The 21,810-nt window shown below is 41.3% G+C and overlaps 1 protein-coding gene across 2 annotated transcripts in view; it reads right to left on the bottom strand.

Moving 5' to 3' along the window:
• Nucleotides 1–21,810, bottom strand: part of NCOA7 (nuclear receptor coactivator 7) — a 65,602-nt gene that overhangs the window by 22,220 nt on the left and 21,572 nt on the right. Inside the window, exons 3-9 of one of the 2 annotated variants that reach the window (XM_081187640.1) lie at nucleotides 17,647–17,891; nucleotides 9,671–9,750; nucleotides 6,063–6,170; nucleotides 4,879–4,992; nucleotides 4,238–4,363; nucleotides 3,072–3,256; nucleotides 416–1,413 (exon numbers count right to left, since the gene is read on the bottom strand). In XM_081187640.1, the coding sequence (XP_081043766.1) occupies nucleotides 416–1,413; nucleotides 3,072–3,256; nucleotides 4,238–4,363; nucleotides 4,879–4,992; nucleotides 6,063–6,170; nucleotides 9,671–9,750; nucleotides 17,647–17,891 (1,856 nt within the window). The remainder of the gene's footprint in view (nucleotides 1–415; nucleotides 1,414–3,071; nucleotides 3,257–4,237; nucleotides 4,364–4,878; nucleotides 4,993–6,062; nucleotides 6,171–9,670; nucleotides 9,751–17,646; nucleotides 17,892–21,810) is intronic. The other variant, XM_081187641.1, reaches the window with a different exon arrangement.

Genomic DNA, 21,810 nt, shown 5'->3' with positions numbered 1-21,810 from the left:
GTTTTCCTCCAAGACTAACTTAAGGGAATCAACAAAAATACTTTGCAGAAAGAAAAGAAAAAACAACTTATGAAATAACTTCGATACTTTGACCTGCAGAAAAAGAAGTTCAAGTGGATTTTAATGTAGCCCCTACTATTAAGAAAATTCAATTTTTTGACACATTCCCACTTCTCAACTATATTCAAGTCATAAGAAAGAAAGAAAAACCCAAGAGTATTCCACTTCTCTAGAAACAACTGCAGAAAGAGATTAGAATCAAGAGCAGACTCGTTAATTTTTTGTAGGACATAACTGTGCTGTTAAGCAATCTGTAATGAAAACAAGGTTGAAGAGAACTATTGGAAACTGAAAGAGAATTTCTGTCCTTCATTAACATAGGGTGCTACAGTGACACTATGGCAAGCAGGCCTACCTTCAATGGGCACTTGGATTCTCTGCAGCAGCCAGAGTCTGATTTCAGACTTATTATCTAGCTGAGATGGCAATGAAGAGGTTATTGATCCTTCATGGTCCTTCTTCTCTGCTGTTGCGCCAACTTCTGGCGATGCCTCTTTCCTTCCATTAGAACACAAATCTGGCCCTTCTCTTTTGCCTTTCACAAATTTATTGGCTTGGGAATGTGAAGAGCTAAGGGTGAGGTCTATGCCTCCTGGTATACTGTTCCCCTCTTCCTTGACGTTAGCCTTACATAAGTCATCAGTAGTCTGTGGCTCATCCTTATCTTTACTGAGGTAAAATTCAATAAGTTTGTCTTTATTCAGCTCCTTGTTTGCATCCAGAGTTGTTTCCACCTTATTTGTTGGTGAACTACCCCCCTTGTTTATTTCAGGCACCACATCTAGCTTCTCACAGGACTCTAAATCAAGGACATCTTTAAGAACTTCATGCTTTGTCCCTGATTGGTCATAATTTTCTTTATTTGTTGCTTGCAACCAAATTTCCTTTCTCATTTTAGAGTCATTGGGAACACCAACTGTTCCAACATCTGTGCTCTTTACTTTGCTATCAGTCTGTGATGAAGTCTCTTCCAATTCAATAAAACCATCTTCTTCCAGAAGGGAATTATCTTTGGATAGGTCCAGACTAACACTCTCTACAGAATGTTCCGTGGTACATTCCAAAGCCACCCTTTTTGAAGGCTCGGGAGTGCTGGAGTCCCTTTGTGTTTCCTCCGACTTGGAGGTCACCAAGGAAGAACTTTCAGGAGGTTTAAGTTCAAGATCTCTAGACTTCTCCTTCTCCGTGGGCTTTATTGGTGTGGAATTCAGGGTGACAAAGTTGTCCGCTTTGGGCTTCTTCTTCTCCTTGTTTATGGATTTAAATTTGCTGAAAGGGTTGATATCCTTCTCAGAAGCAAGGTCTTCCCACTCACCAGGCCTGTACAAAGGACAAAGATCCTTTGGAATGTCGCTGTCAGGAAAGATGGTGGATGCATATGGAATGTTAAAATGGAGAACAAAATGAAAACAAAATGAAAACTCAATAAATACTAAAATAAATAAACAAAACAAATGGCAAAAAGGAGCTTTCAACTAAAATACACCAAAGCAACATTGAAATAATTTGAAACAAACCAATTTTGCTTCTCGCAAAATAAAATGCAAGCCAACTGAAATAAGTAATTATGGAGTTGAAAGAATTGGTATAACAAAATATTTGTATTTTGAAGTTCATGTTGTGAAAGTGGAGAGATGGATGTATCATTAGGTACTCTGCAGGTATTTTTAAGGCTGAGGGGACAAAAGACAAGACCCAGCCTGAGTCTTCAAGTTACTACAAAAGGAGCAACAGAATGACTATAAACTGTATAATTTCTTTTCTGTGACGGTTTTCAGGCCACTGATAGCAAACAAATCCCATCTCATCAGCTGAGACTGATACAAAAGACTAGAAGCAGACTTAAGAAATCCAAGCTCAAAAACATGAGAAGGCCTCAGAAATCATAAGATCTACACTTCTATTATTTTCAAGGGTCTTGAAATTTTCCTTCTCTCAGCTGACAGCCTTTGAATGAGCCAAGATTCATGCTCTCAAGCTTTTCTCAGCAATCACAAATACATTTTTTTTGAAAAGAGAGTTTTTTAACTAGTTCAGCAAACTGCCCAACCTTGCTTCAAATAAATAAACTGAAGCCTGTGCATACGTATAAGCTCTCATTTTCTCATCCAGTATACAGAGATTAATAGCGAATAACTTCAAGCCACTGGAAGAATCCCTGTATTTGCAAAGTGATTTCACAACTCCAGCGCTTCTCACTACTGGAGTAAATGTTCAGTTAAGACATGAAGATCCCTCTCATTACCTATGTGGTCATTATATGTGATGATATGAATTATGCAATTGCAGCTGTACCTGTAAAGTAGCTGTATAGCATTATTACCATTAATACAACCATAGGAAGAGATTCAAGGACATTAGTACTAACTGTCTTCAGAGGAAGATCCTACATATATCTACTCCTATACAGATCAGTCTACATCATTTAATATGCCAATAATTTGGAGCTCACAGCAGTGAAATATCTAAGCATTATCCTTTAATTAATGTTGTGGGACATTATGCTGAAAAACCCATTCAAATAAAGAAACTAGCCTGACTAGATCCTTGACACTTAATTTCATTTCCCAGTTCCTTTTCCCACCCCACCCCCTTTTCACTGAATCTGTGCTTCTTAATTCAAAAATTAAGATTTGAGGCCAGTTTACATGTCAAGAACAAGAAGGAGGTCCTGTCATCTGGACAGCCCAGGACCTCCATACACACTACATGCTTGCTTGCATGTGGTATTTTCTGGGCAGCAATGTATAGACAAGCTGTGGAGGGCTTTCCTCCCTCCACAAAGAGGGTCACTGTATACAGCCTCGCCACTTAAAAAAATGTGTGACCTGGGCCTAGTCTATATCACCATTCCTAATGAATGCAGAACTATTCTGCATCTCCCTTCCCTCCCACCCTCATTAGCTGTTTTGCTCCTCAATTTCTTCAAAGTTCTCCTTTCACTTCCCACTGGTTGTCCTCCACATCCCACTGGTTACATTCAAACATGGTCAACAAAGAATACTTCTTACGATGGCAGGGCATCTTTAATCTTCATGTGAGAGATATCGTTGTAGAGTGCAATTGAAACAACCTCATCCATGGGGCAAATGAGCCCGTACTCTTCACAGCCATTCTCAATTACCAGAGGGTCTGATTTGTGAGGATCAAACATGATGGTGTTGGGAGTGACTATCATGACCCCTCCTACCACACCCTTAAAATAAAAATAAATGTATTAGAACATCAGATTTTCAAGACATGTTGTCCCTTATGTTCCCTCTCCCAAATTCTTTATACACCCCTCATTGTCGTTCCCCCACCCCGCCCTTGCAATCATGTTTTCTACCAAAGTGCTCACTCTGAACAGACAACAGGTCAATACCCGACTGATACCAAGCAGTGATAAGGATTCCAAGTGCTCAAAACACATCTATCTTCAGCAGACAAGGCCAGGGTTATAAAAGGGGATCAAGGTATTTAAATTTTATCCTTAGCTGCAATGAAATGGGAGCGACAGCTTGTTAATTAACTAGAGTCAAAATATTAGAATTCACGAGTCAAGCAAAAACCATTCTTCTCTGATCTTGGCTGCTTCCATGAACCTATCAAAGCTAGCAGGCCTCCTTTCTCATGTTAGCATGACTTCATTTCTTATGCTGATAATTCCCAACAGGAGACTTGGATGGCTATAGCACACTGAAGGCAAAATGGCAAATGGCTCTGCCTTAGAGCTTAGGTACATGTAATAGGCATACTCATGAAATAAAAGATTTGGAACACTGAAGGAGGTGAATTTGCAGCAGGCACACAATTGGTAGAAAGACAGTGTAGTACTCCTTCCCTTCCTATGAGGCTTCTCTGTTCCAAATTACCTGCTCTTGCAGCTGCTGTCACCTAGTAAAAGCTGCTGCTAGACCCTAGCTATGTTTCTATGTGCATAATGTGTAGTTTGCTATTGAATCTTATGTGCCCAGAACCCCAAGCACACTCACAAGAACCATCTACAAAACAGCCCATTTTAGACTGTGGTCAGCCTACTTAGTAAAGCTAATTTTCAAATGCAAATAGATTTGTAGACAATAGAGATTAACAGTTCCAACATCTGCACACCTTATGATACTCTAATTGTTATTTGCCTATCACACCCCCACCCCCACACACCCCTGTTGCAAAATAAATCACCAAAGCCTTCTACCTTGCCATCTGTGAAGTATCGACAGTTCATTTTCAAAAACTTGACAACAACTGGCTCATCTTCCTCTGAGGTGGAAGACAGGACTCTTTGGATTGGTCTGCAAACCCTTCTTGCTAAGTCAGCATCCTTGAATGATAAAGGTTTTTTTAAAAATAAAAAAACCAACAGACATTTGTGCACCACAGTTCCTTGTGCAGGTGGGTGAGGCCACCACAGATTTCCCATTGTTTGCTTGTTTCTAGCGACATGAAGAAAACCAGCCGTTCAAGCAGAGAGCCATGGCAAGCAAACAATGGAATATGTGGCAAATAGCCATGGAACTACTATCAAGTGACCCTTATGACATGCAAAGTGTTCCCATGTCTATTGCAAATATGATAAGCAATTTTACACTTTTCAAGGAAATCAAGAGCCATAATATCAAAAGATAGTATATACACTTAACTGACTAGACAGTACTTTCTAAACAACAGAGTCTGTATAACGTCTTACTGGAAAAAATCTTGTGCAACCTTAAACTCTAACTAATTTATTGTGGCATAAGTTTTTGTGGACCAGAGCCCACTCCCTGAAAGCCTATGCCAGAAAAAAAGGATTAAGATGCTTCTTGGCTAAAACTGACTCTAACATGAAAGTCTTACCGGAAGTTTATCATACTCTGCATCTGATGAGGAAGGTGAAACAGTAGCTCCAGGGCTTGAAGAAGCTAGTTTCGCAGCAGCAGAAAGAGGCTCACTATCTGGCACATACAGAACCTAGGCCAACCCCCCACAAAAGAAACAAGATTATTACAACAACATACACTGTGAAGACAACCGATTTACAGAGCATTATTTTAAAGCACCAAGCTACACACACACACACACACACACACACACACACACACAACTATTAGCTTCTTGAATTTTGTCCCTCTCTCATTGCAGGATAGTGACAATCCTGACTTTCATTCCTGACTTAACACAACCAACTAGTGAAGTGATTATGCACCTATAAATGTGTTTAAAATCACCTTAAATTTTATACATATACATATATATTATATATATATATATATACACACACACACACACACACACACACACACACAATATTTACAGTGCAATCCTATACATACCCTCTCAGAAGTAAACACTGTTAATTCAATGCAGTTTACTCCCAGGTAAAGGGGTATAGGATTGCAGCCTTAAGCACATATAACTGGTACAGGATTTCAGCCCAGTGCAGAAGTTATCACAGGTCTGCCTGCACAGATACATGCAAAGGGTCCCAGGTTCAGTTTCAGGCATCCCCAGATGTGTCCGGGAAACACTCTTACCTGAAACCACAGACAACTTCCAAGCAGTATAGGAAATGCTCTGCTAGTTGGACATATGATCTGAGCATATAAAGTTGTGTTCTTATAAAACCAGTGTTCTTTTGCATGCAGACAGCAGGGAGGGGCTGTGCCTCTCACCTGACTTCTCACCGGCTGCATAACGGCTGCATACCAGGAGGCAGCAGCAAGGTTGGTGTGGTGCAAACTCGCCAGCACGTGCAACAGACTGGCTCCACCAGCATGTCTGCACTGTGTCAACTTTATTGCTGCGTCACCCCTTCCTTTATTGCTGCGTCACTTTATGCAGCAGCAGCACAGCTCCACCATGCTATCCACCACTGTGCCCGGTGCATGTGGCTCTGAAGCCACTGCATGCCTACAATCACTTACGAGGGCATGGTGTCATTTCCATTGTTCTAGTTATTTCAAAATGATACTAGAAGAGCCTTCTTTAACTAGTACAGATCACATCTTTTAGAAAATTGGATTTAATCACAACCCGGTTACCTGGCCCGGAACAATTGTGTGTGTGAAGAGCCTGTTGAGTTCCACAAGTTTATTTGGAGTGATGTTAAACTTCAGAGCTATGCTGTTCAGAGTATCTTGGCTTCCAGCCTGAGGGAGGGAAGATAGAAAGATTAAAATATTTTTGCACTGTCCTCGATCATGCCTGTTTAAAAACAACAAATATAAAACCTAAATTTAAGAAGACCATTTCCTCGATGCAGGGGGAAATAACCAAAGTATGTAGCACTTCAAAAACCACCACACATTTCTAAGTAGGCTCTAGTCACAAAACAAAGTAGATTCTGGCGCACAAAAGCTTCTGCTGTAATAAATTATTCGCCTTTAAAATGCAATGGGACGTGCACTTATTTTTTGCTGCAAGAATTACTGACGGTAGAGGAATGGCAGACAAAGATGATGGACTATGCAGAATTAGCAAAGCTGATGGGGAAAATCCAAAAGCAGAGTGAACAAGCGTTCCAGAGAGAGTGGAGTAAATTTATTCAATATATAGACAATCATTGTAAACACATAAAGACACTAGCCGGGCTGCATTAAATCTTGCAATGTTTATTAAGAGGAACTTTTCTACAAATATGCTTAAAAACTAATATAATATTAAGAAAAATGTAGAATTGTGATGATATAAATGTGTGGAAATATGAGGTAGTTATATAAAAACCAGATAATAATAATAATAATAATAATAATTTTTTATTTATACCCCGCCCTCCCCAGCCAAGGCCGGGCTCAGAGCGGCTTACAAGCAATAATAAAAACAAGATGAGTGATTACAACTTAAAAACAAAAATAAAATACAACATGTGTGCAACACTACAGAATAAAGTGGATTTATTAGCTACAAATTACCCAGTCTCTCTTACATGAGAATGCTCATGGCTTAAAGTGGATTCAAAGTTTTTGTTAATCTAACTCCCATTCAAACCCAGAGCCCTAACTTTTCTTGTATGGATTCTCTGGTGCTTGCATTTGACCTCTGGGAGCAGCCAAGATCAATCAAGCCTGCCGACACATAAAAGTATCTTATCTTTGCAATACACGTGAGGCTTGTGGAAAATACTCCCATCTTTTGAATCTGGACTGGAGGGAGAATTTAACTGAAGGAACCTAAGTGAAAACAAACACTCATATACAACCGATCAATAGGATTGGCCCACTTGGGTCTCTGTTTATAGCTAGTTAAGTCAATCCTTTATTGGCTTTACAAGATAAGAGGAAGTTGTATCCAGAGCAAACTTGTTTTCTAACCATTGTACATAATCCACTGAACCACAGCATGTGTACTAGAGCTTGAGCATGTAACAGCGTCTTGTACTTTTCACCCCATTCCTTCTTCTTGCTAATCTATTAATTTAGAAGCTTCTTTAGAACAGACCCTGGAGCTTTGTGGACAATGAAAACATCGATTCTAGGTGCAGTGGTGATTTTTTAATAAAAAGACAAATCTGATTGCTAGAGATACAAAGGCTCCAACAGCCACCACCTACTCACCTACTTGACCAAAGTCAAGGCTAGACCTACCCCACAAGGAGGCTAGTAGGCACAATTCCCACCTTCCCCACACTCCGTGAGTCTGTAGCCAAGATTATATGTGTAGAAAGCCTTGACATGAAGGGAGATTCTCAAAGGCCAAGTACTCGTGCAGAAGGACGGTACACACACAGAACCGCTTTGAGCATGTGATGAATGTGCAGGCAGATGGGTGTGCGACCATCAAGCACACGGGATGCTGGATTAGCCTGAATAGTTCCACAACACCTTCACAGGTTCCTTTAACATGTTTGGGGTGAGGACTGTCAGAACTCTTCTATCATTAGGAAAGAGACTGAAAATAAAACCAACCAGCATCCTAACAAATGTATACGGAAGTCATATTTGAATTACTGTGTTCAGTTCTGGCCATCACAGCTTAAAAAAAGAAAAGGAAAAGAAAAGGCAAGCATGGAAAATGGCAACCAAAAAAGATCAAAACTAAAATGAAGCATATGGAACTAGTTTAGCATGATGCACAAACCAGGCCGCTTTCTCCTCCGCTAGTCCACTTGGTAGAAGGAATCCCCGCCCCCCTTTCTTTTCTTTCTACTGGACTGCAAAGGGAAAGGATTCCATACTGAGCACAGATAAGGGACTTCCCCCTCTTCCACAGGCAACATGGAAACTACTTGAAGCAGGGTAGAAAAAAATGTTTGCAGGCTAATGACTTTTTGCAATGCTATTGGGAGGGGGGCACACAGTCGTACGATTTGTTGATAGCTATGGTTCATGATAGCTAAAAGGAACCTCCAGGATTCAGAAATAGCATACCAATTACCAGAGAAGGGAGGGGAGGCTGTTGAGTTCAAGATACGCATTATTACTACTACTTTTATTATTTACTATGTATGTGAATCAGATACAGGATATATTAAAAGTTATTTATACTGTGCAGCATCTGTGCAGCAGTGTCTGGGCAGAAATCGGTAAAATGTCCAAACTCTGCCAAAAAAAGCTCAACAACTTTTCTGTCCGGATTTTCACTGTTTGAAATATGGCAACCCTACTATAATTTTCCCCTTCTCCCAAAGAAGAGAAATAACTTCACTCTAAGATGCAGCACACAACAGCAGCTTTCAAAGGCCAAAGTATGTAGGGCAACTGCATTATTCTGAGTGGGGAAACTGACGCTAGGCTACAGATTCTGCTTTAGGGATATTTATGAAACTTATTTCCCGGTATGTATATACCTATTGTACAGATTTAGTGAGATTTCCACGAGCCAATCAGGAACGTTTGGGCAGAACAAGCAACTTTATGAAAATTGGGTTTCTGGTTCACATCTAGGAAAAGACATATGCCATGTTATAAGTGACACAGTCCTCTATTTCAGGGGTCACCCAACTTTCTGGACCAGTGACCACACCGGGAATTCTGAGACTGTGCATGGGGTGCCCTAGCTTTGCTCTTATTATTGCAAAACTACTATTGCATATCACTTTGAATTTTAATATATGTGCTGCTGAAGCGAGCACTATAGCATATCACTTTGAAATGAAATAGTGCCTGCCGTTGCTTGCATGCTCAGTGAGGCAGGTAGCTGCAGCAGTGAGGACAACCCTGTGCTGGGCAGGTGGCTTCAGGGATTGGCACTGGGACTGTGCCCCCTACTTGGGCATAGGCCTTGGAAGATGCCCAGTGATTCTAACCCCTGCTGCTGGGCCTGGATCCATCCCCTGCCCTATTGCTTGATTTGAGAGGCACTCCTCTCACATTTTGTTCTTCAGAACAGTTACTTGAAATGTGGTTATGTTTAAGAGGGGGTACTCAGTATAGGTAAGACTGAGCTAGTGCATGTAGGAACCAGGCCGGAAGAGGAAACAACCTCTTGTATATTGTGGATATTTAGTGAGACCTTTAGTGGATAGATACCATTGGTGGTACTAGTGGAGACACAGGTGGCTCCTGCCCGGTTATACTCAGGAAAAGGATCACTTCCTCTTGTGAATAGGATAAAAACAACAATGTAGAGGAATTGCATAGCATGGGGAAATAGAATGGGCATACCACTTCCAAAAATATTCATGCAATAGATTCTGAGCAGCTACTCTTACCGTGTATTCTATTGTACCATGTGGCTTCTGAGAGACCATTTTCTTTTCTTTCTTCTCATTGGTTTTGGTTTGATTGTCCTCTGAAAGAGAAACCCCGAGACCGATTACCTAAAATGTGAACAACTTTCAAATCACTAATTGGTAAATATAAGCAAAATAATATTAAACCAGGTTTGTCTCGGCCAAACATGAAAACTGGTGATTAACGAATCATAAATAATAATTTTATTATTTATACCACACCCATCTGGATGGCTTACAACATATATAAAAACATTATAAAACCTCAAATATTAAAAACTTTTCGATACAGGGCTGCCTGTCACAGAAAAGCTAGTAATGCTTGAGTGTTGCATTAAGTAAGGGAAGTACAGTATCACTGATCTTTTATTGGTAGGCTGGTAGCCACAAGTGAGTTATGCCCTAAGCTAAGGTGGGTCACCAACATTTTCTTATCTGTTTGTGTTTTTAGCAAGAAGAAAGAGGAAGAAAAACAGGCATGCTGTATATGGTAAAGAATTAAAAGTGGGTCAACGGTTGCAAGTTGAGGCTAAATGTGGGTGTTACGTGAGGAAAAGTTGAAATACACTGTGACAAATGTTAACGGCAAAAAACCCCGCCACTATCTACCTGAGGTGTACACAGCGTGCCTAAGGGCTTGGACAAAGTTGAGATCATGACAGGACAAATCACTCAGGCATTTGCAATATCAACAAGAATTGTGCGTTCTGCTGATGTCACAACTGCCTATGTGTGCTCTTTCCAGTCATCTAAGATTTTTATGGTTGGGGCTACTGGGCTCAGCAGGACTCCGCAGAAGACCTTGTATGGGCATTAGTCTTTTGCAAGATCAGAAAACAAAACTTATTTCGAAAGGATATCCTTTGTGTTCTGCTAGATGCTTTTGTTGAGGACACACATAAGTGGTTAATTGTACAAAACTGAAGCTTGAAACTGTCAGGCCATATTCACACATAAGCAGTAAAGGCACCTCTGCTACTAACAGAACTAAAACATTCTAACATTGCCTGCATTAAACAAAGTTGTACATCAGAATAGCCCTATTATTTTTATTTCTAGAACCACCCTTCAGCTGATGATTGCGGGGCAGCACGGCAATACATAAAATCTTCCACTAAAAGAAGCACAAATGAAACCAAATGCAGCCTTGAAACATCATAAAATATATTAATATCACCTCCAAAGTTCTAAGTGTCAGATAGACCCTTGTTATCTCTGCTTCTTCCAAATGCTAAATGACTGAACCAGTGCATCTTTAGATGGGAGGCAAAAAGAAAATATTGAGGGGGGTCAGGAAAACAAAATGGGGAATGATGGGTCCATCTAGCCTACAAATCCTCTGAATGGCAGCAACTTTTGAGGGTCTTCTTGGGCCTTTTCCAGACATCCAGCATCTCTTTAACTGGAGATGCCAAGGATTGAACACACAAAACTATGGCTGTTTCTCCCACTTTGAATATCCCACACAGGATCTGGTATATCTGCTACGAGAACCTACCTAAGGGCCAAACAAATTATTTTTAAAAATGTCTATCCCAGGATAAACATTATGTAGGGTAGTATATAAATGTCTTAAGCAAAGAAGCAAGCATTTCTTTGAAGGTTCTTTCTTTCTTTTTAACCAACACCAGCCTCTGAGGTTAGAAATTTCAGTTGAAAAGGAGCAGATAAAGGGGGCCAGGCAGGAAGAAAGCAGCTGTTTAACTCTTTCTCTTCCAACCATTTTGAAGCTCAGATTCTTCCTGCCCAACTTGCTTTTTACTTTGTAGAGGGGAAATACAGGGCTGTATATTTTCTTCCTTGGTGGAAACAAACAAACAAACAAACCAGCATGAGATGGGAGATTTGAAGTGAAAAACCTGCTAGAAGGGAAAGGTATGAGGCCAATTTATCTTTCTTTCTCCACGGACACACACCTCCAACTAAAATCAACTTCAGAGTCAATTTTTCATATATATATTTTTATAAAGAAAACATCAGAGAGAAGATACATGTGCCTGTGTTTAATGTGCAATCCATCAGAATTACTATATGAATTTTTAACAATAAAGCATTGAGGTTCAATAAGAGTTGCTTCAGCATTATATTTACCATGGGAGTTGAGACTCAAGCTAGCTGCCCAATGATGGTTGCTTAATGTCTTAAAACACTTTAAAAAAATAAATAAACATTAAATGTACATTTCTAGGTGATTGTCATTATCACATGTACACACATAGTAGCAGATATGTCATGTTTTCTGTGGGAGAGCTGTAGATGTAAAAAGCTGTAATGAAAAATATGGTTAGGTATCCTCAGATAGCTCTGAAAGCCCATTCACCTTGTCTAGTTTCCCAAGTTCTATTCTCCCTGAGCCCCACTCCTCCTCCATGTGTGATAACCATCAGCAGACAGGAATCAGTGGTTTGCATACCTAACAACAGGTAAGGCTGCCTGTAATCCACACACCAGGAAAAATGCTTTGGGGCTGAAAAGCTGTGCATAACCTTTAGGAACTTCTTCTTTGCCATCTCACTGTGATCAATGGCCACAGCTTCTGGCAGAGACTCACAGCTGTCCCCGGTTGCAGAACTGTAGCCTGAAGATGGCAAGCCCTCCTCCCATTCCACGTTGATTATTCTCCCCGGGAGTTTACAGGCGGCAGGGACAGCAGCAGCAGCTTGGCAGGCCTTCCCGGGCACTTCCGGCAAACAGCTCTTGCAGAATCCTCCTGGATGGTGGGCACAGCAACACTCGACCGCAAACATCTTCAAGCGCAGGAATGCCAACAAGTAACCTAAATCATGTGTCCAAAAGTCCTGAGCTTCCCCTTTTACAACTTTCTTTTTTAAAAAAAAAAAGCAAGGGAAAGGTTCTTTGCCACGCCTCTGCTAAATCAGCCTCGCTGGACTTGAAAGCAAGCAAGGCTGACAGAGAACGGAAAATAAGCCACAGCAAAATCACTCAGAATACAAATTGGCCAGTTTCCCCCCACTCAGAGAAAATGAGAATCTAATAGTGCCATTACTTGTGTGTGTTTGCGCGTGTGCACACACACACACACACTCTCAAACACACAAAATCCCCATCTTTTTCAAAGCCTCTGCTAAGGAAGTGGCTGAGGAAGGGGCTTGTCCAAGTCTGTGGAATCCAGCTCTGAGGAAAGGGAAGCAGATTAGTGTAATTCAGCATACTCCACCCCTCAGCTGAAATATGAGCACAGTCCCCTTGTAGCAAAGGGAACAGGAGGATCCCAAGGCACAGAGAGGGCACGTAGTGTGCTGAGTTTTCACAAGCAGGGCTTACACTGATTTTGGTATCTCTCACAACTTGATCGTAATTAGATTTATATAGAAATTTCCACAGCTGGTAACTTTACAAGCGTTTTGCATTCCCACCGTATGTAAGGCGAATGTAAAACATGTACAGAGGACTAGCTAACACATTGGGAAGATGGGCATGGAATGTTGGGGGGTTGTTTAACACAGGGGTGGCAAAGCTCCAGTTTGGAGGCCTGGTCCTGTGCCCTCCCCCACCCAGCAAATTTTCCTGGACTTTCAATAAGATCCCATCAATTTTGACAGTGGTGGTGAAAATGAAATGAAGTGAAGGGGAGCAGGCACAGCACTGGGTGTTGCTGGGTGGTGTCGAATGCTCTGTTGAGGATGCAAATCACCCTCTCCCCAGAAATCTTAACAATCATCTGATGAGTGTAGAGGTAGAAATATCCTCTCTAACATGATCTGCAAGGATCAGCTGAGTAAGGTGTATGTGTGGGGTCACATACACCACTGTCTCTTTGGCCAAAAAAAGTCTAGCCCCACCCCCCACCCCTGGTTTAGTGTTATGAAGATAAACCACAGTGAGTCTCAGACTCACACACTTTTCCTTTCTCCTCCTCCAGGATGGTCATGAGATTACAGTGTTACCTCGGGGTGCAAATGGCATCCGTTCCGGAGCCCCATTCACATCCTGAATGGAACGTAAGGTGCAATGGCGCTTCTGCGCGTGGGTGGGTCACATTTTGCCACTTCCGCGCATGCGCGTGACGTCATTTTGAGCGCCTGCGCGAGCGGCGAAACCCGGAAGTAATGCGCTCCGTTACTTCCAGGTTGCCACGGAGCACAACCCAAAAGCGCTCAACCTGAAGCACATTCAACCTGAGGTATGACTGTATCTTTATAGTCACACACAATATTTAACAAGTTAGACCAATAGTCCATCAAATCCAGAACTCTCTTCATTGCCCTGGTGAGCACTAGCTCTTCAGGATTCTCAGGCAAAAATCGTCACAAGATTTATTAATTGAGATGTTTTCGGACTGAATCATGACCTCATACCATCAAAACTTTGGGCTCCACCACAGAGCTACAGCTCCTCCTAAGCATCAGTTACCAGCTTTCTGACTTTTACATACAATCTAACATATTTGTTAACAAATATTGAATAGACAAGCGTTATTTATTCGGATAGTCAGGAAGTGTATTTACAACCTGGAAATAGGTTGAAAATTTTGATCTCATGCCAAAAAACAACGCAGCCCCAATCACCACAGGGATGACTAGAGGGGGAAAGATTTGAATGCCACTACAATGCTAGCTTTGAATTTATTTGTTTTTACTTGTTAGAGCAGCAGGTTTGTGGTTACTGATTTACAATGTTACGCCTTTAAACTTTGCCCCTTTGGTGGAAAGAACTGTGTGAGGAAACAAGGCAATAGCTTATAAAGATGACATTGAAGGAAGCTACAACATAATTGTTAACTAGAAAAGCTGAATCCAACTTAGGTTTTTGGTTTGCCAGCCCAGCCAGTTGAGGCTCTAAAATGGACCATCATAAAAAATAATAGCAAAGGAATAAACCCACCACTGTGCCCTCAGAAGATGGCCACAAATCAGACATTTCAGCCAAGTTCAAATTGTGGTGTACTTGTTCTGTACCCAGTGTTTGAAGCTATTGGTTCCTAATGAGAAGCAATATAACCAGACCTTCAGTATCCAGCTACGTCACTGGCAATTGGAACAACTTCCGTAAACACAACAGAACTGCCCCTCTGTCTCCTCCCACTGCACATGGCCCAAATCTGCTTCAGGGAGCAATTTTCAGGTTGCAGGGCACAATAGGAGTATTACGTTTTAAAACCTGGCATCATACTACCATTTGATGGAAGCCTTAACTCTTACCAGGTATGTCTGTAACTCTACATAGATGTGTAGGTAAAAGTAAACACACTATGTTTTCACATACCTTCCCCCATCCCAAATACAGCCTTCAGTCCTGTATTACCTATTGCCCCAGTGGACCTCCCAACTCTGAGAAGCATATTTGGGGCAACCATGGAATGCAGCAGTGCATAATGGAGAATAGAGAAAAATGTGGTGTTGGCACCACCTTGTGAAAACAGAAACGCTTTCTGCTTGCATAAAGCCACTACAGGATGCAACTCAGAGACTGGTTAAAACCCGTATCAACCAGCATCAAATATGGAGCAGGGACAAACAACATTGCACCCATCAAATGTTATGGACTATAGCTCCCCAGGTTGGGGAGACTGGGAGTTGCACTTCAAAATTTCTGGAAGGCACCACATTAGCTACCCCTGCTCTGGGGTATACCATCAAACAATATTTGGGGGGTTTTCCTATATCAACAGGTATTTTGTATTGCTTTAGTGGCAAAAATGAAACAGGTGATTTTGTAAAAATGCACACACAGATATCTATTATTTCTCTAATGCTCCAATTCAAATTTAAAGTGGCATCAGAACCTTCATTATCAGACTGCTGGAGAAAGGCACAACCATGGGATCTCTAGCAATGGAAGAAGCTAATGGTCCCTTTTCAAGGTTGCTAAGAAGGCTGAAATTGCACTGTTGCCATGTAAATGCTAAACAGATTCATTATGCTAGCAAAATGTTTTATGGCTCTCCTGGATAGCTGTCTTACAAGCTCCACTCCAGTTATTTGGAATCTTTCCCAACTTCACAGGCAGACATTATCCTTGTAGTGTCCTGCCAAATGATGGAGTCATTTTTGCAGATTCTGTTTACTCTTTAGACGGTTAATGGGCCATCATAAAAGTTACTTGGGTTGGGCAACACATGCCGTTCTTCATATTCTTCCCAACAAGGAAAAGCTAGAGCAGTGGGGCATTTTTACCTTGCGGGGGGGGGGGGAGGAATAATAAACTGTATAATGAAGATTGAGACAGATACTTGCTACTCAAGAGTCTTTTACTAAAACTGATTAGCAGTAGTCAAAACAAAAAAAAATCCTTCCTGTAGCACCTTAAAGACCAACTAAGTTAGTTCTTGGTATAAGCTTTCGTGTGCATGCACACTTCTTCAGATACTGAAGAAGTATTTGTATCTGAAGAAGTGTGCATGCACACGAAAGCTTATACAGTGGTACCTCGCAAGACGAATGCCTCGCAAGACAAAAAACTCGCTAGACGAAAGGTTTTTTCGGCCGCGATTTGCCTCGCAAGACGAATTTCCCTATGGGCTTGCTTCGCAAGACGAAAACGTCTTGCGACTTTGTTAAGCCGTTTAAACCGTGCTTCGCAAGACGGAAAATTCGCTAGACGGCAAAAATTGCGGAACGAATTAATTTCGTCTTGCGGGGCACCACTGTACCAAGAACTAACTTAGTTGGTCTTTAAGGTGCTACAGGAAGGAATTTTTTTTTGTTTTGACTATGGCAGACCAACACGGCTACCTATCTGTAACTGATTAGCAGTAGATTGGGGATAGACAAAAGTACCGTATTTTTCGCTCTATAAGACGCACCAGACCACAAGACGCACCTAGTTTTTGGAGGAGGAGAACAAGAAAAAAAATATCTGAATCTCAGAAGCCAGAACAGCAAGAGGGATCGCTGCGCAGTGAAAGCAGCAATCCCTCTTGCTGTTCTGGTTTCTGGGATAGCTGTACAGCCTGCATTCGCTCCATAAGACGCACACACGTTTCCCCTTACTTTTTAGGAGGGGAAAAGTGAGTCTTATAGAGCAAAAAATACGGTAAGTGCTTTTTCACAGAATGCACAGTTAAATCATGGAATTCACAGCTGCGGGATTTGGCAATTGCTATCCACTTTAAATGCTTCAGAGAGGAATTAGATAAGATTATGGTCCGTCAATGGTTAATTAGTCATGGTGGCTATAGGATCTTACGTGTTCAGAGACAATATAGAACTGAATACAGCTGGTTAAAGAGGCAACAGCAGAAGAAAGACTTTTCTCCATGACCTGCTTACTTAGTGATCTTCCCAGGGTATCTGGTTGACCATTGTAGGAAGAAGGATAAGATATGATCTTAGTGGGATTATTATTATGTTCTTAAGTCTTAAAAGACGTGTGTGTGTGTGTGTGTGTGTGTGTGCGCGCACACACACATTCAAAAACCTCCACACTGCTAACTAACTATTTCAATAGTGCTATATTTCACTTGGTTAAAAGATATTTTATACTAAAAATAGAAGGTTTTCAACAAAATGAAAAACTGCTAAGAAGCAGAGAGATTAGGTGAATTCCTTGTGGCTAGGAATCCTTTCATTCCACTATGCTTTATCTTCCCCAGTCTAGCTGGAACCAACCTCCACTTACAAGGTGCCAGATTGGAGACAGGTGCCCATTCTGAAGGTAAAAGCCAACCCATTCATCCACTACATTCAAATACGTAAAAAGATATTTTATTTTGATGCTAAGAAACTTCTGTCATTTCTAATACATAGAATCTGTGCTTGCAGATGGACTTCACACACTTAACCAGTCCTGCCAAGACTCAGCAATGTTACAGAATCCAAATGGGAGCTTATAAAACTAAAACATGTTTATATATTCCATATTGACTTACAGAAGGTTACTGAAAGTATAGCAGCAATATAATGAGAAGAAAAAACACAACACCACAGACTGTTACACTTTAAAAGTACTTAAAAGATTTCAAAGAGGTAATACAGTATTTGCCTTAAACTCACCAATACTATAGTATCGCTTAAGATCTGTGCGCCTAATATCCTTTGGCTGACTGCTTTTCTTCTTCTTTTTCTCCAAGTCCTCCTTTTCCCCAGACTTTTTGCCGTTTTCTTGAGAGCCATTGGTCTGCACCAGAACAGCTTTACTTCCATCATCTCTTCCAGCCTGAGTGCTACCTGTGGGGATCCCACAAGCATTTGAGGAGGCTGCCTCTGAATTTTGCTTAGCTAGCCTCTTCTTCTTCAAACTAGAAAAAAAGAAACACAATAAAGCAATATAGACAATAAGCTAATTTGCAGAAATCTCATTGGCTAACCATTGATCATTATAATTTTATGTACCTTGATCCTGCTAAATTGCAATGATCAGAATAACAATTCTTTATTTATCTAATTTAGCATACCCTCCAACATTTCTCTGATGAAATTCCATAATAATAATTTTACTATTTACACCCCTGTGATTATCTTAGACCTGCACCAGAGCAGTAAAAGGAACAATACATATGACATTTTCAATTCTGTCTACTGCTTCTGCCCCTTGGTGCTGATGTTATTAATGTTATTTCTGTTGTCTGATCTTTGACCGTAATAGAATGACTGATTGATCGATCAATTGAATACATCACATAAATATTCAGTGAAAGTGACAGTGTGACTTTATTAACCTAGACTTCTGCAAACTACTTCTACATTTTACATTGAGTAAATATATATTAGCATATAAATAACGTAAATATACTTAAACTGGTTTTTAATTGATAAAAATGCACGTGGTGCCTTGTTCCTAAAATAACGAAGGCCTAAAATAATCACAGGCCAAAACACATTGGGCTTTTTCTTTTTACAAATAAAATCCCACTTGTGGCTAAACTTGAGGTTTTATCTCTCTCGCTTTTTGAACGTACTTTACATGGCAAAGTAGTCTTCATTTCAGCAGGTTATGTGCTGCTGCAACATGCCATCTTATCACGCTGCTCGGGTAACATCAGGAGTTTGCGTGCAAGTGTGAGGATCTCCATGTCCTTCCCATGCCAACGTCACTTGACCAAGAAACTGAGAAACTGCTGGGATAGGAGGAGCAGTGGCAAGGTGACTCCTCCCACGTGAGCTTGGATGTATGACGTTACTGGAGCAACACGGGACCAGTTTCTGATGGAAGCAAAGCCGGCTCCAGCCCATATGAGCCTAAATAAGGTTCTATGTTAATCCCCATCTCAAACAATACTACACTGATTAATATATTTGGCCAGCATCTATTCGTTATGTCATCGTCTAAACTTATAATTTCACAGTCAGCTGCCCAGGCTTTATTATTAGCTTTGTTTTCACATAAACATGTCATTCATTCAAGGTTATCTAAATCAGTGCCCTCTAATACATGTTTGTTCTGAGGCTCTTATAAACATCTACAAAAAGAGAGAGATCTGAACGACTCCATTGATGTATGAAGAATAACCTTTTCTTTCAAAAGTGAGATCTAATATTTCCCCCTATTTCTGTACTACATCTTCATTAATTATGTTATTGTTTTTAATTATAGTGGTAAGTCACCTTGAGCCAAAGAGAGAGTAGGAAACGGAAGGGCTGAAGTGGAATGGCACAGTACATGCTTTGAATGCCCAAAGGACCCAGGTTCAAACCCAAGTATCTCTAGAAAGGGCTGAAAAAGGGTCCTGTTTTGAGTTTCTGGAGAGCTACTCTGCTGTCGTAACTATATTGGGTAGAGGAAGGGAAGAAGAAATTTGGAGACTCAAGTCAGGCCAGCAATGAGTAGAGCCAACTAATTCTACTTTCATAGAATTGTAGAGCTGGAAGGGACCCAAAGGTATATATGCTTCTGTAATGGCCTATCACCAGGGAAAGAGGCTAAGGATGCAGAGTGAAACTGCTCTCTGGGCCAGCCGCAGATGACACTACTAACTACTATCAGCACAAGAGGAGCCTAGTGTGCTGGGACCTCTACAATCCAAGAATGCTGCCTTGCCCCTCCATCCATGCACAAGACAGAGGTTTCAGTAGGCTTGGTGGAACCCCAAGTTTAGAAGCACACAAAAACTTTGCAAAAACGTTGGGGCCCTCAGAGTAACTGAGTAAGAGCTGTCCATGGTCCTGCAACTTCTGACCAGACCCCTCTTGCCGCTTTCTGCGTGGGATCATATGGTACAACTTTGGGAATACAGACACACCTTCAGGAACCCTGCCATTACTAGGCACTGTCAGGAGCTAGCAGTCCTTAACAGGATAAAGAATCGAGGCAACCTACTCCAACTGCAGCTCAGGAGTACAACATCTGCTATCCATGCAGATGGTCTCAGGCTCAATCCTTGTCATCTCCAAATAGGGCTGGGTAAGAGCCCTGTCTGAAGAGATGGAGAGCCACTGCCAGGAATTGCTGAGCTAGATGGATGGATGTCTGACTGACTCAGTTTAAGGTTGGCTCCTATGCGCCAAATATGTGTAACTCCTTCTTAGGTTATTCAACCTGGTGACAACAAAACGTTGTAAAGTGGTTTTTACTTTGCAAAAAGTGCAAAAACTAGCCCCCAAATATGCCAGGTGTTCTATAAAATTTATTAGGAAGTAAGCCTGAAGGGGAGAAAAGAGTTTTATAGTATACAACTAAGAGGAACTACCTTGCTATTCTCATCCATAATTGCCCACTGAAGTCCCTTGTCCCAAAATAGGGCACCTTGCAGAATGAAAACAGGTAAGTCAAACCTGTTCCATGCACACACAAAAGGAACAAATGTTTTTAAACCATATGCTTAGCATCCGGCTTTTGAAGGCCAGAGCAAGTGGATCCTTGCTATGCAACGTTTTCAAAATGTTTTTTTCTTTCCCTTTCATTTTAACACAACAGTCTCCTACTTTGGAGGTCTTTAAGCAGAGGCTTGACAACCATATGTCAGGAGTGCTCTGATGGTGTTTCCTGCTTGGCAGGGGGTTGGACTCGATGGCCCTTGTGGTCTCTTCCAACTCTATGATTCTATGATTCTACCAAGAAACTGGCTTTCCCCTACAAGAGAAAATCAACACTATCAGAGGCTAAAGCTACACAGAAAGAGAGCACAGACAAAACAGACAGGGTTTCCCTCCCATTTATGAAACTGTTTATTTCAAGTAACTAGTAGAGATTATCCTGTTGTTTGTTTATTGAACTCAAAGGGAGCAATTGGAATAATCATTGTTGTGGTTTAGCTTTTGGGATCTGCCCCCCTTTTCCTTACAAAACTCAGAGCAGATTTTTTTTGGGGGGGGGGAGGTGCTGGGGAGGAAGACGAGAAGTTCCTCTGCACAAGTTGAAGTCCTTGTACTAATGGGACAACTTCACTGGATAGTCTATAGTTTCCAAGTCAGGAGAAGTAATAGTTCCCCTTTACAGTGGTACCTCAGGTTACATATGCTTCAGGTTACAGACTCTGCTAACCCAGAAATAGTACCTCGGGTTAAGAACTTTGCTTCAGGATGAGAACAGAAATTGTGCTCTGGTGGCGGAGCGGCAGCAGGAGGCCCCATTAGCTAAAGTGGTACCTTCAGTTAAGAACAGTTTCAGGTTAAGAACGGACCTCCGGAACGAATTAAGTACTTAACCCGAGGTACCACTGTATTTCCCTTTATTCATTCGTAGAACAATTTCCAGTTCTAAATGCCACACTTTAAGAAGGAAATACAAACTGGAACAAGTTCAAAGGAGGGCAATTAAGATGGTCAGGGGTATGAAAATGAAGAATGAAAGGTTGCAGGAACTGGGCATGCTTAGCCTGGATAAGAGAAGACTGAGGGGGGACTTGACAGCAGTCTTCAAATACCTGAGGGACACAGAAGATGGCAAATAATACTTGTTATCTACTGCCTCTGAACACAGCTAGATCTAAGTTACAGAAGAGCAGAGATTTTGACTGAGCATTAGAAGAAACTTCTTGGTGCTAAGAGCAACTTGACAATGGAACCAATAATTCAGTAAGGGTGGGAGGCTCTCCCTTGCTGGAGATCTTCAAGCAGAAGCTGGACTGCTATCTCTTGGTTGTGATCTCTATCTCTGAATATCCTGCAGTGAGCTAGAGTCTGGGTCAATGGCCTACAACACTCCTCCCCCCCCCCCATGACAACAGTTCTGAGTATACACATTGTCCTTGCTTGCTCACTAGACTAGGCCACAGCCTC

This window comes from Podarcis bocagei (assembly GCF_964188305.1).
Source record: "Podarcis bocagei genome assembly, chromosome: 3".
NCBI lineage: Eukaryota > Metazoa > Chordata > Lepidosauria > Squamata > Lacertidae > Podarcis > Podarcis bocagei.
The sequence above is the reverse complement of the archived record's forward strand: the minus strand, read 5'-3'. Positions and strand labels throughout refer to the sequence as shown.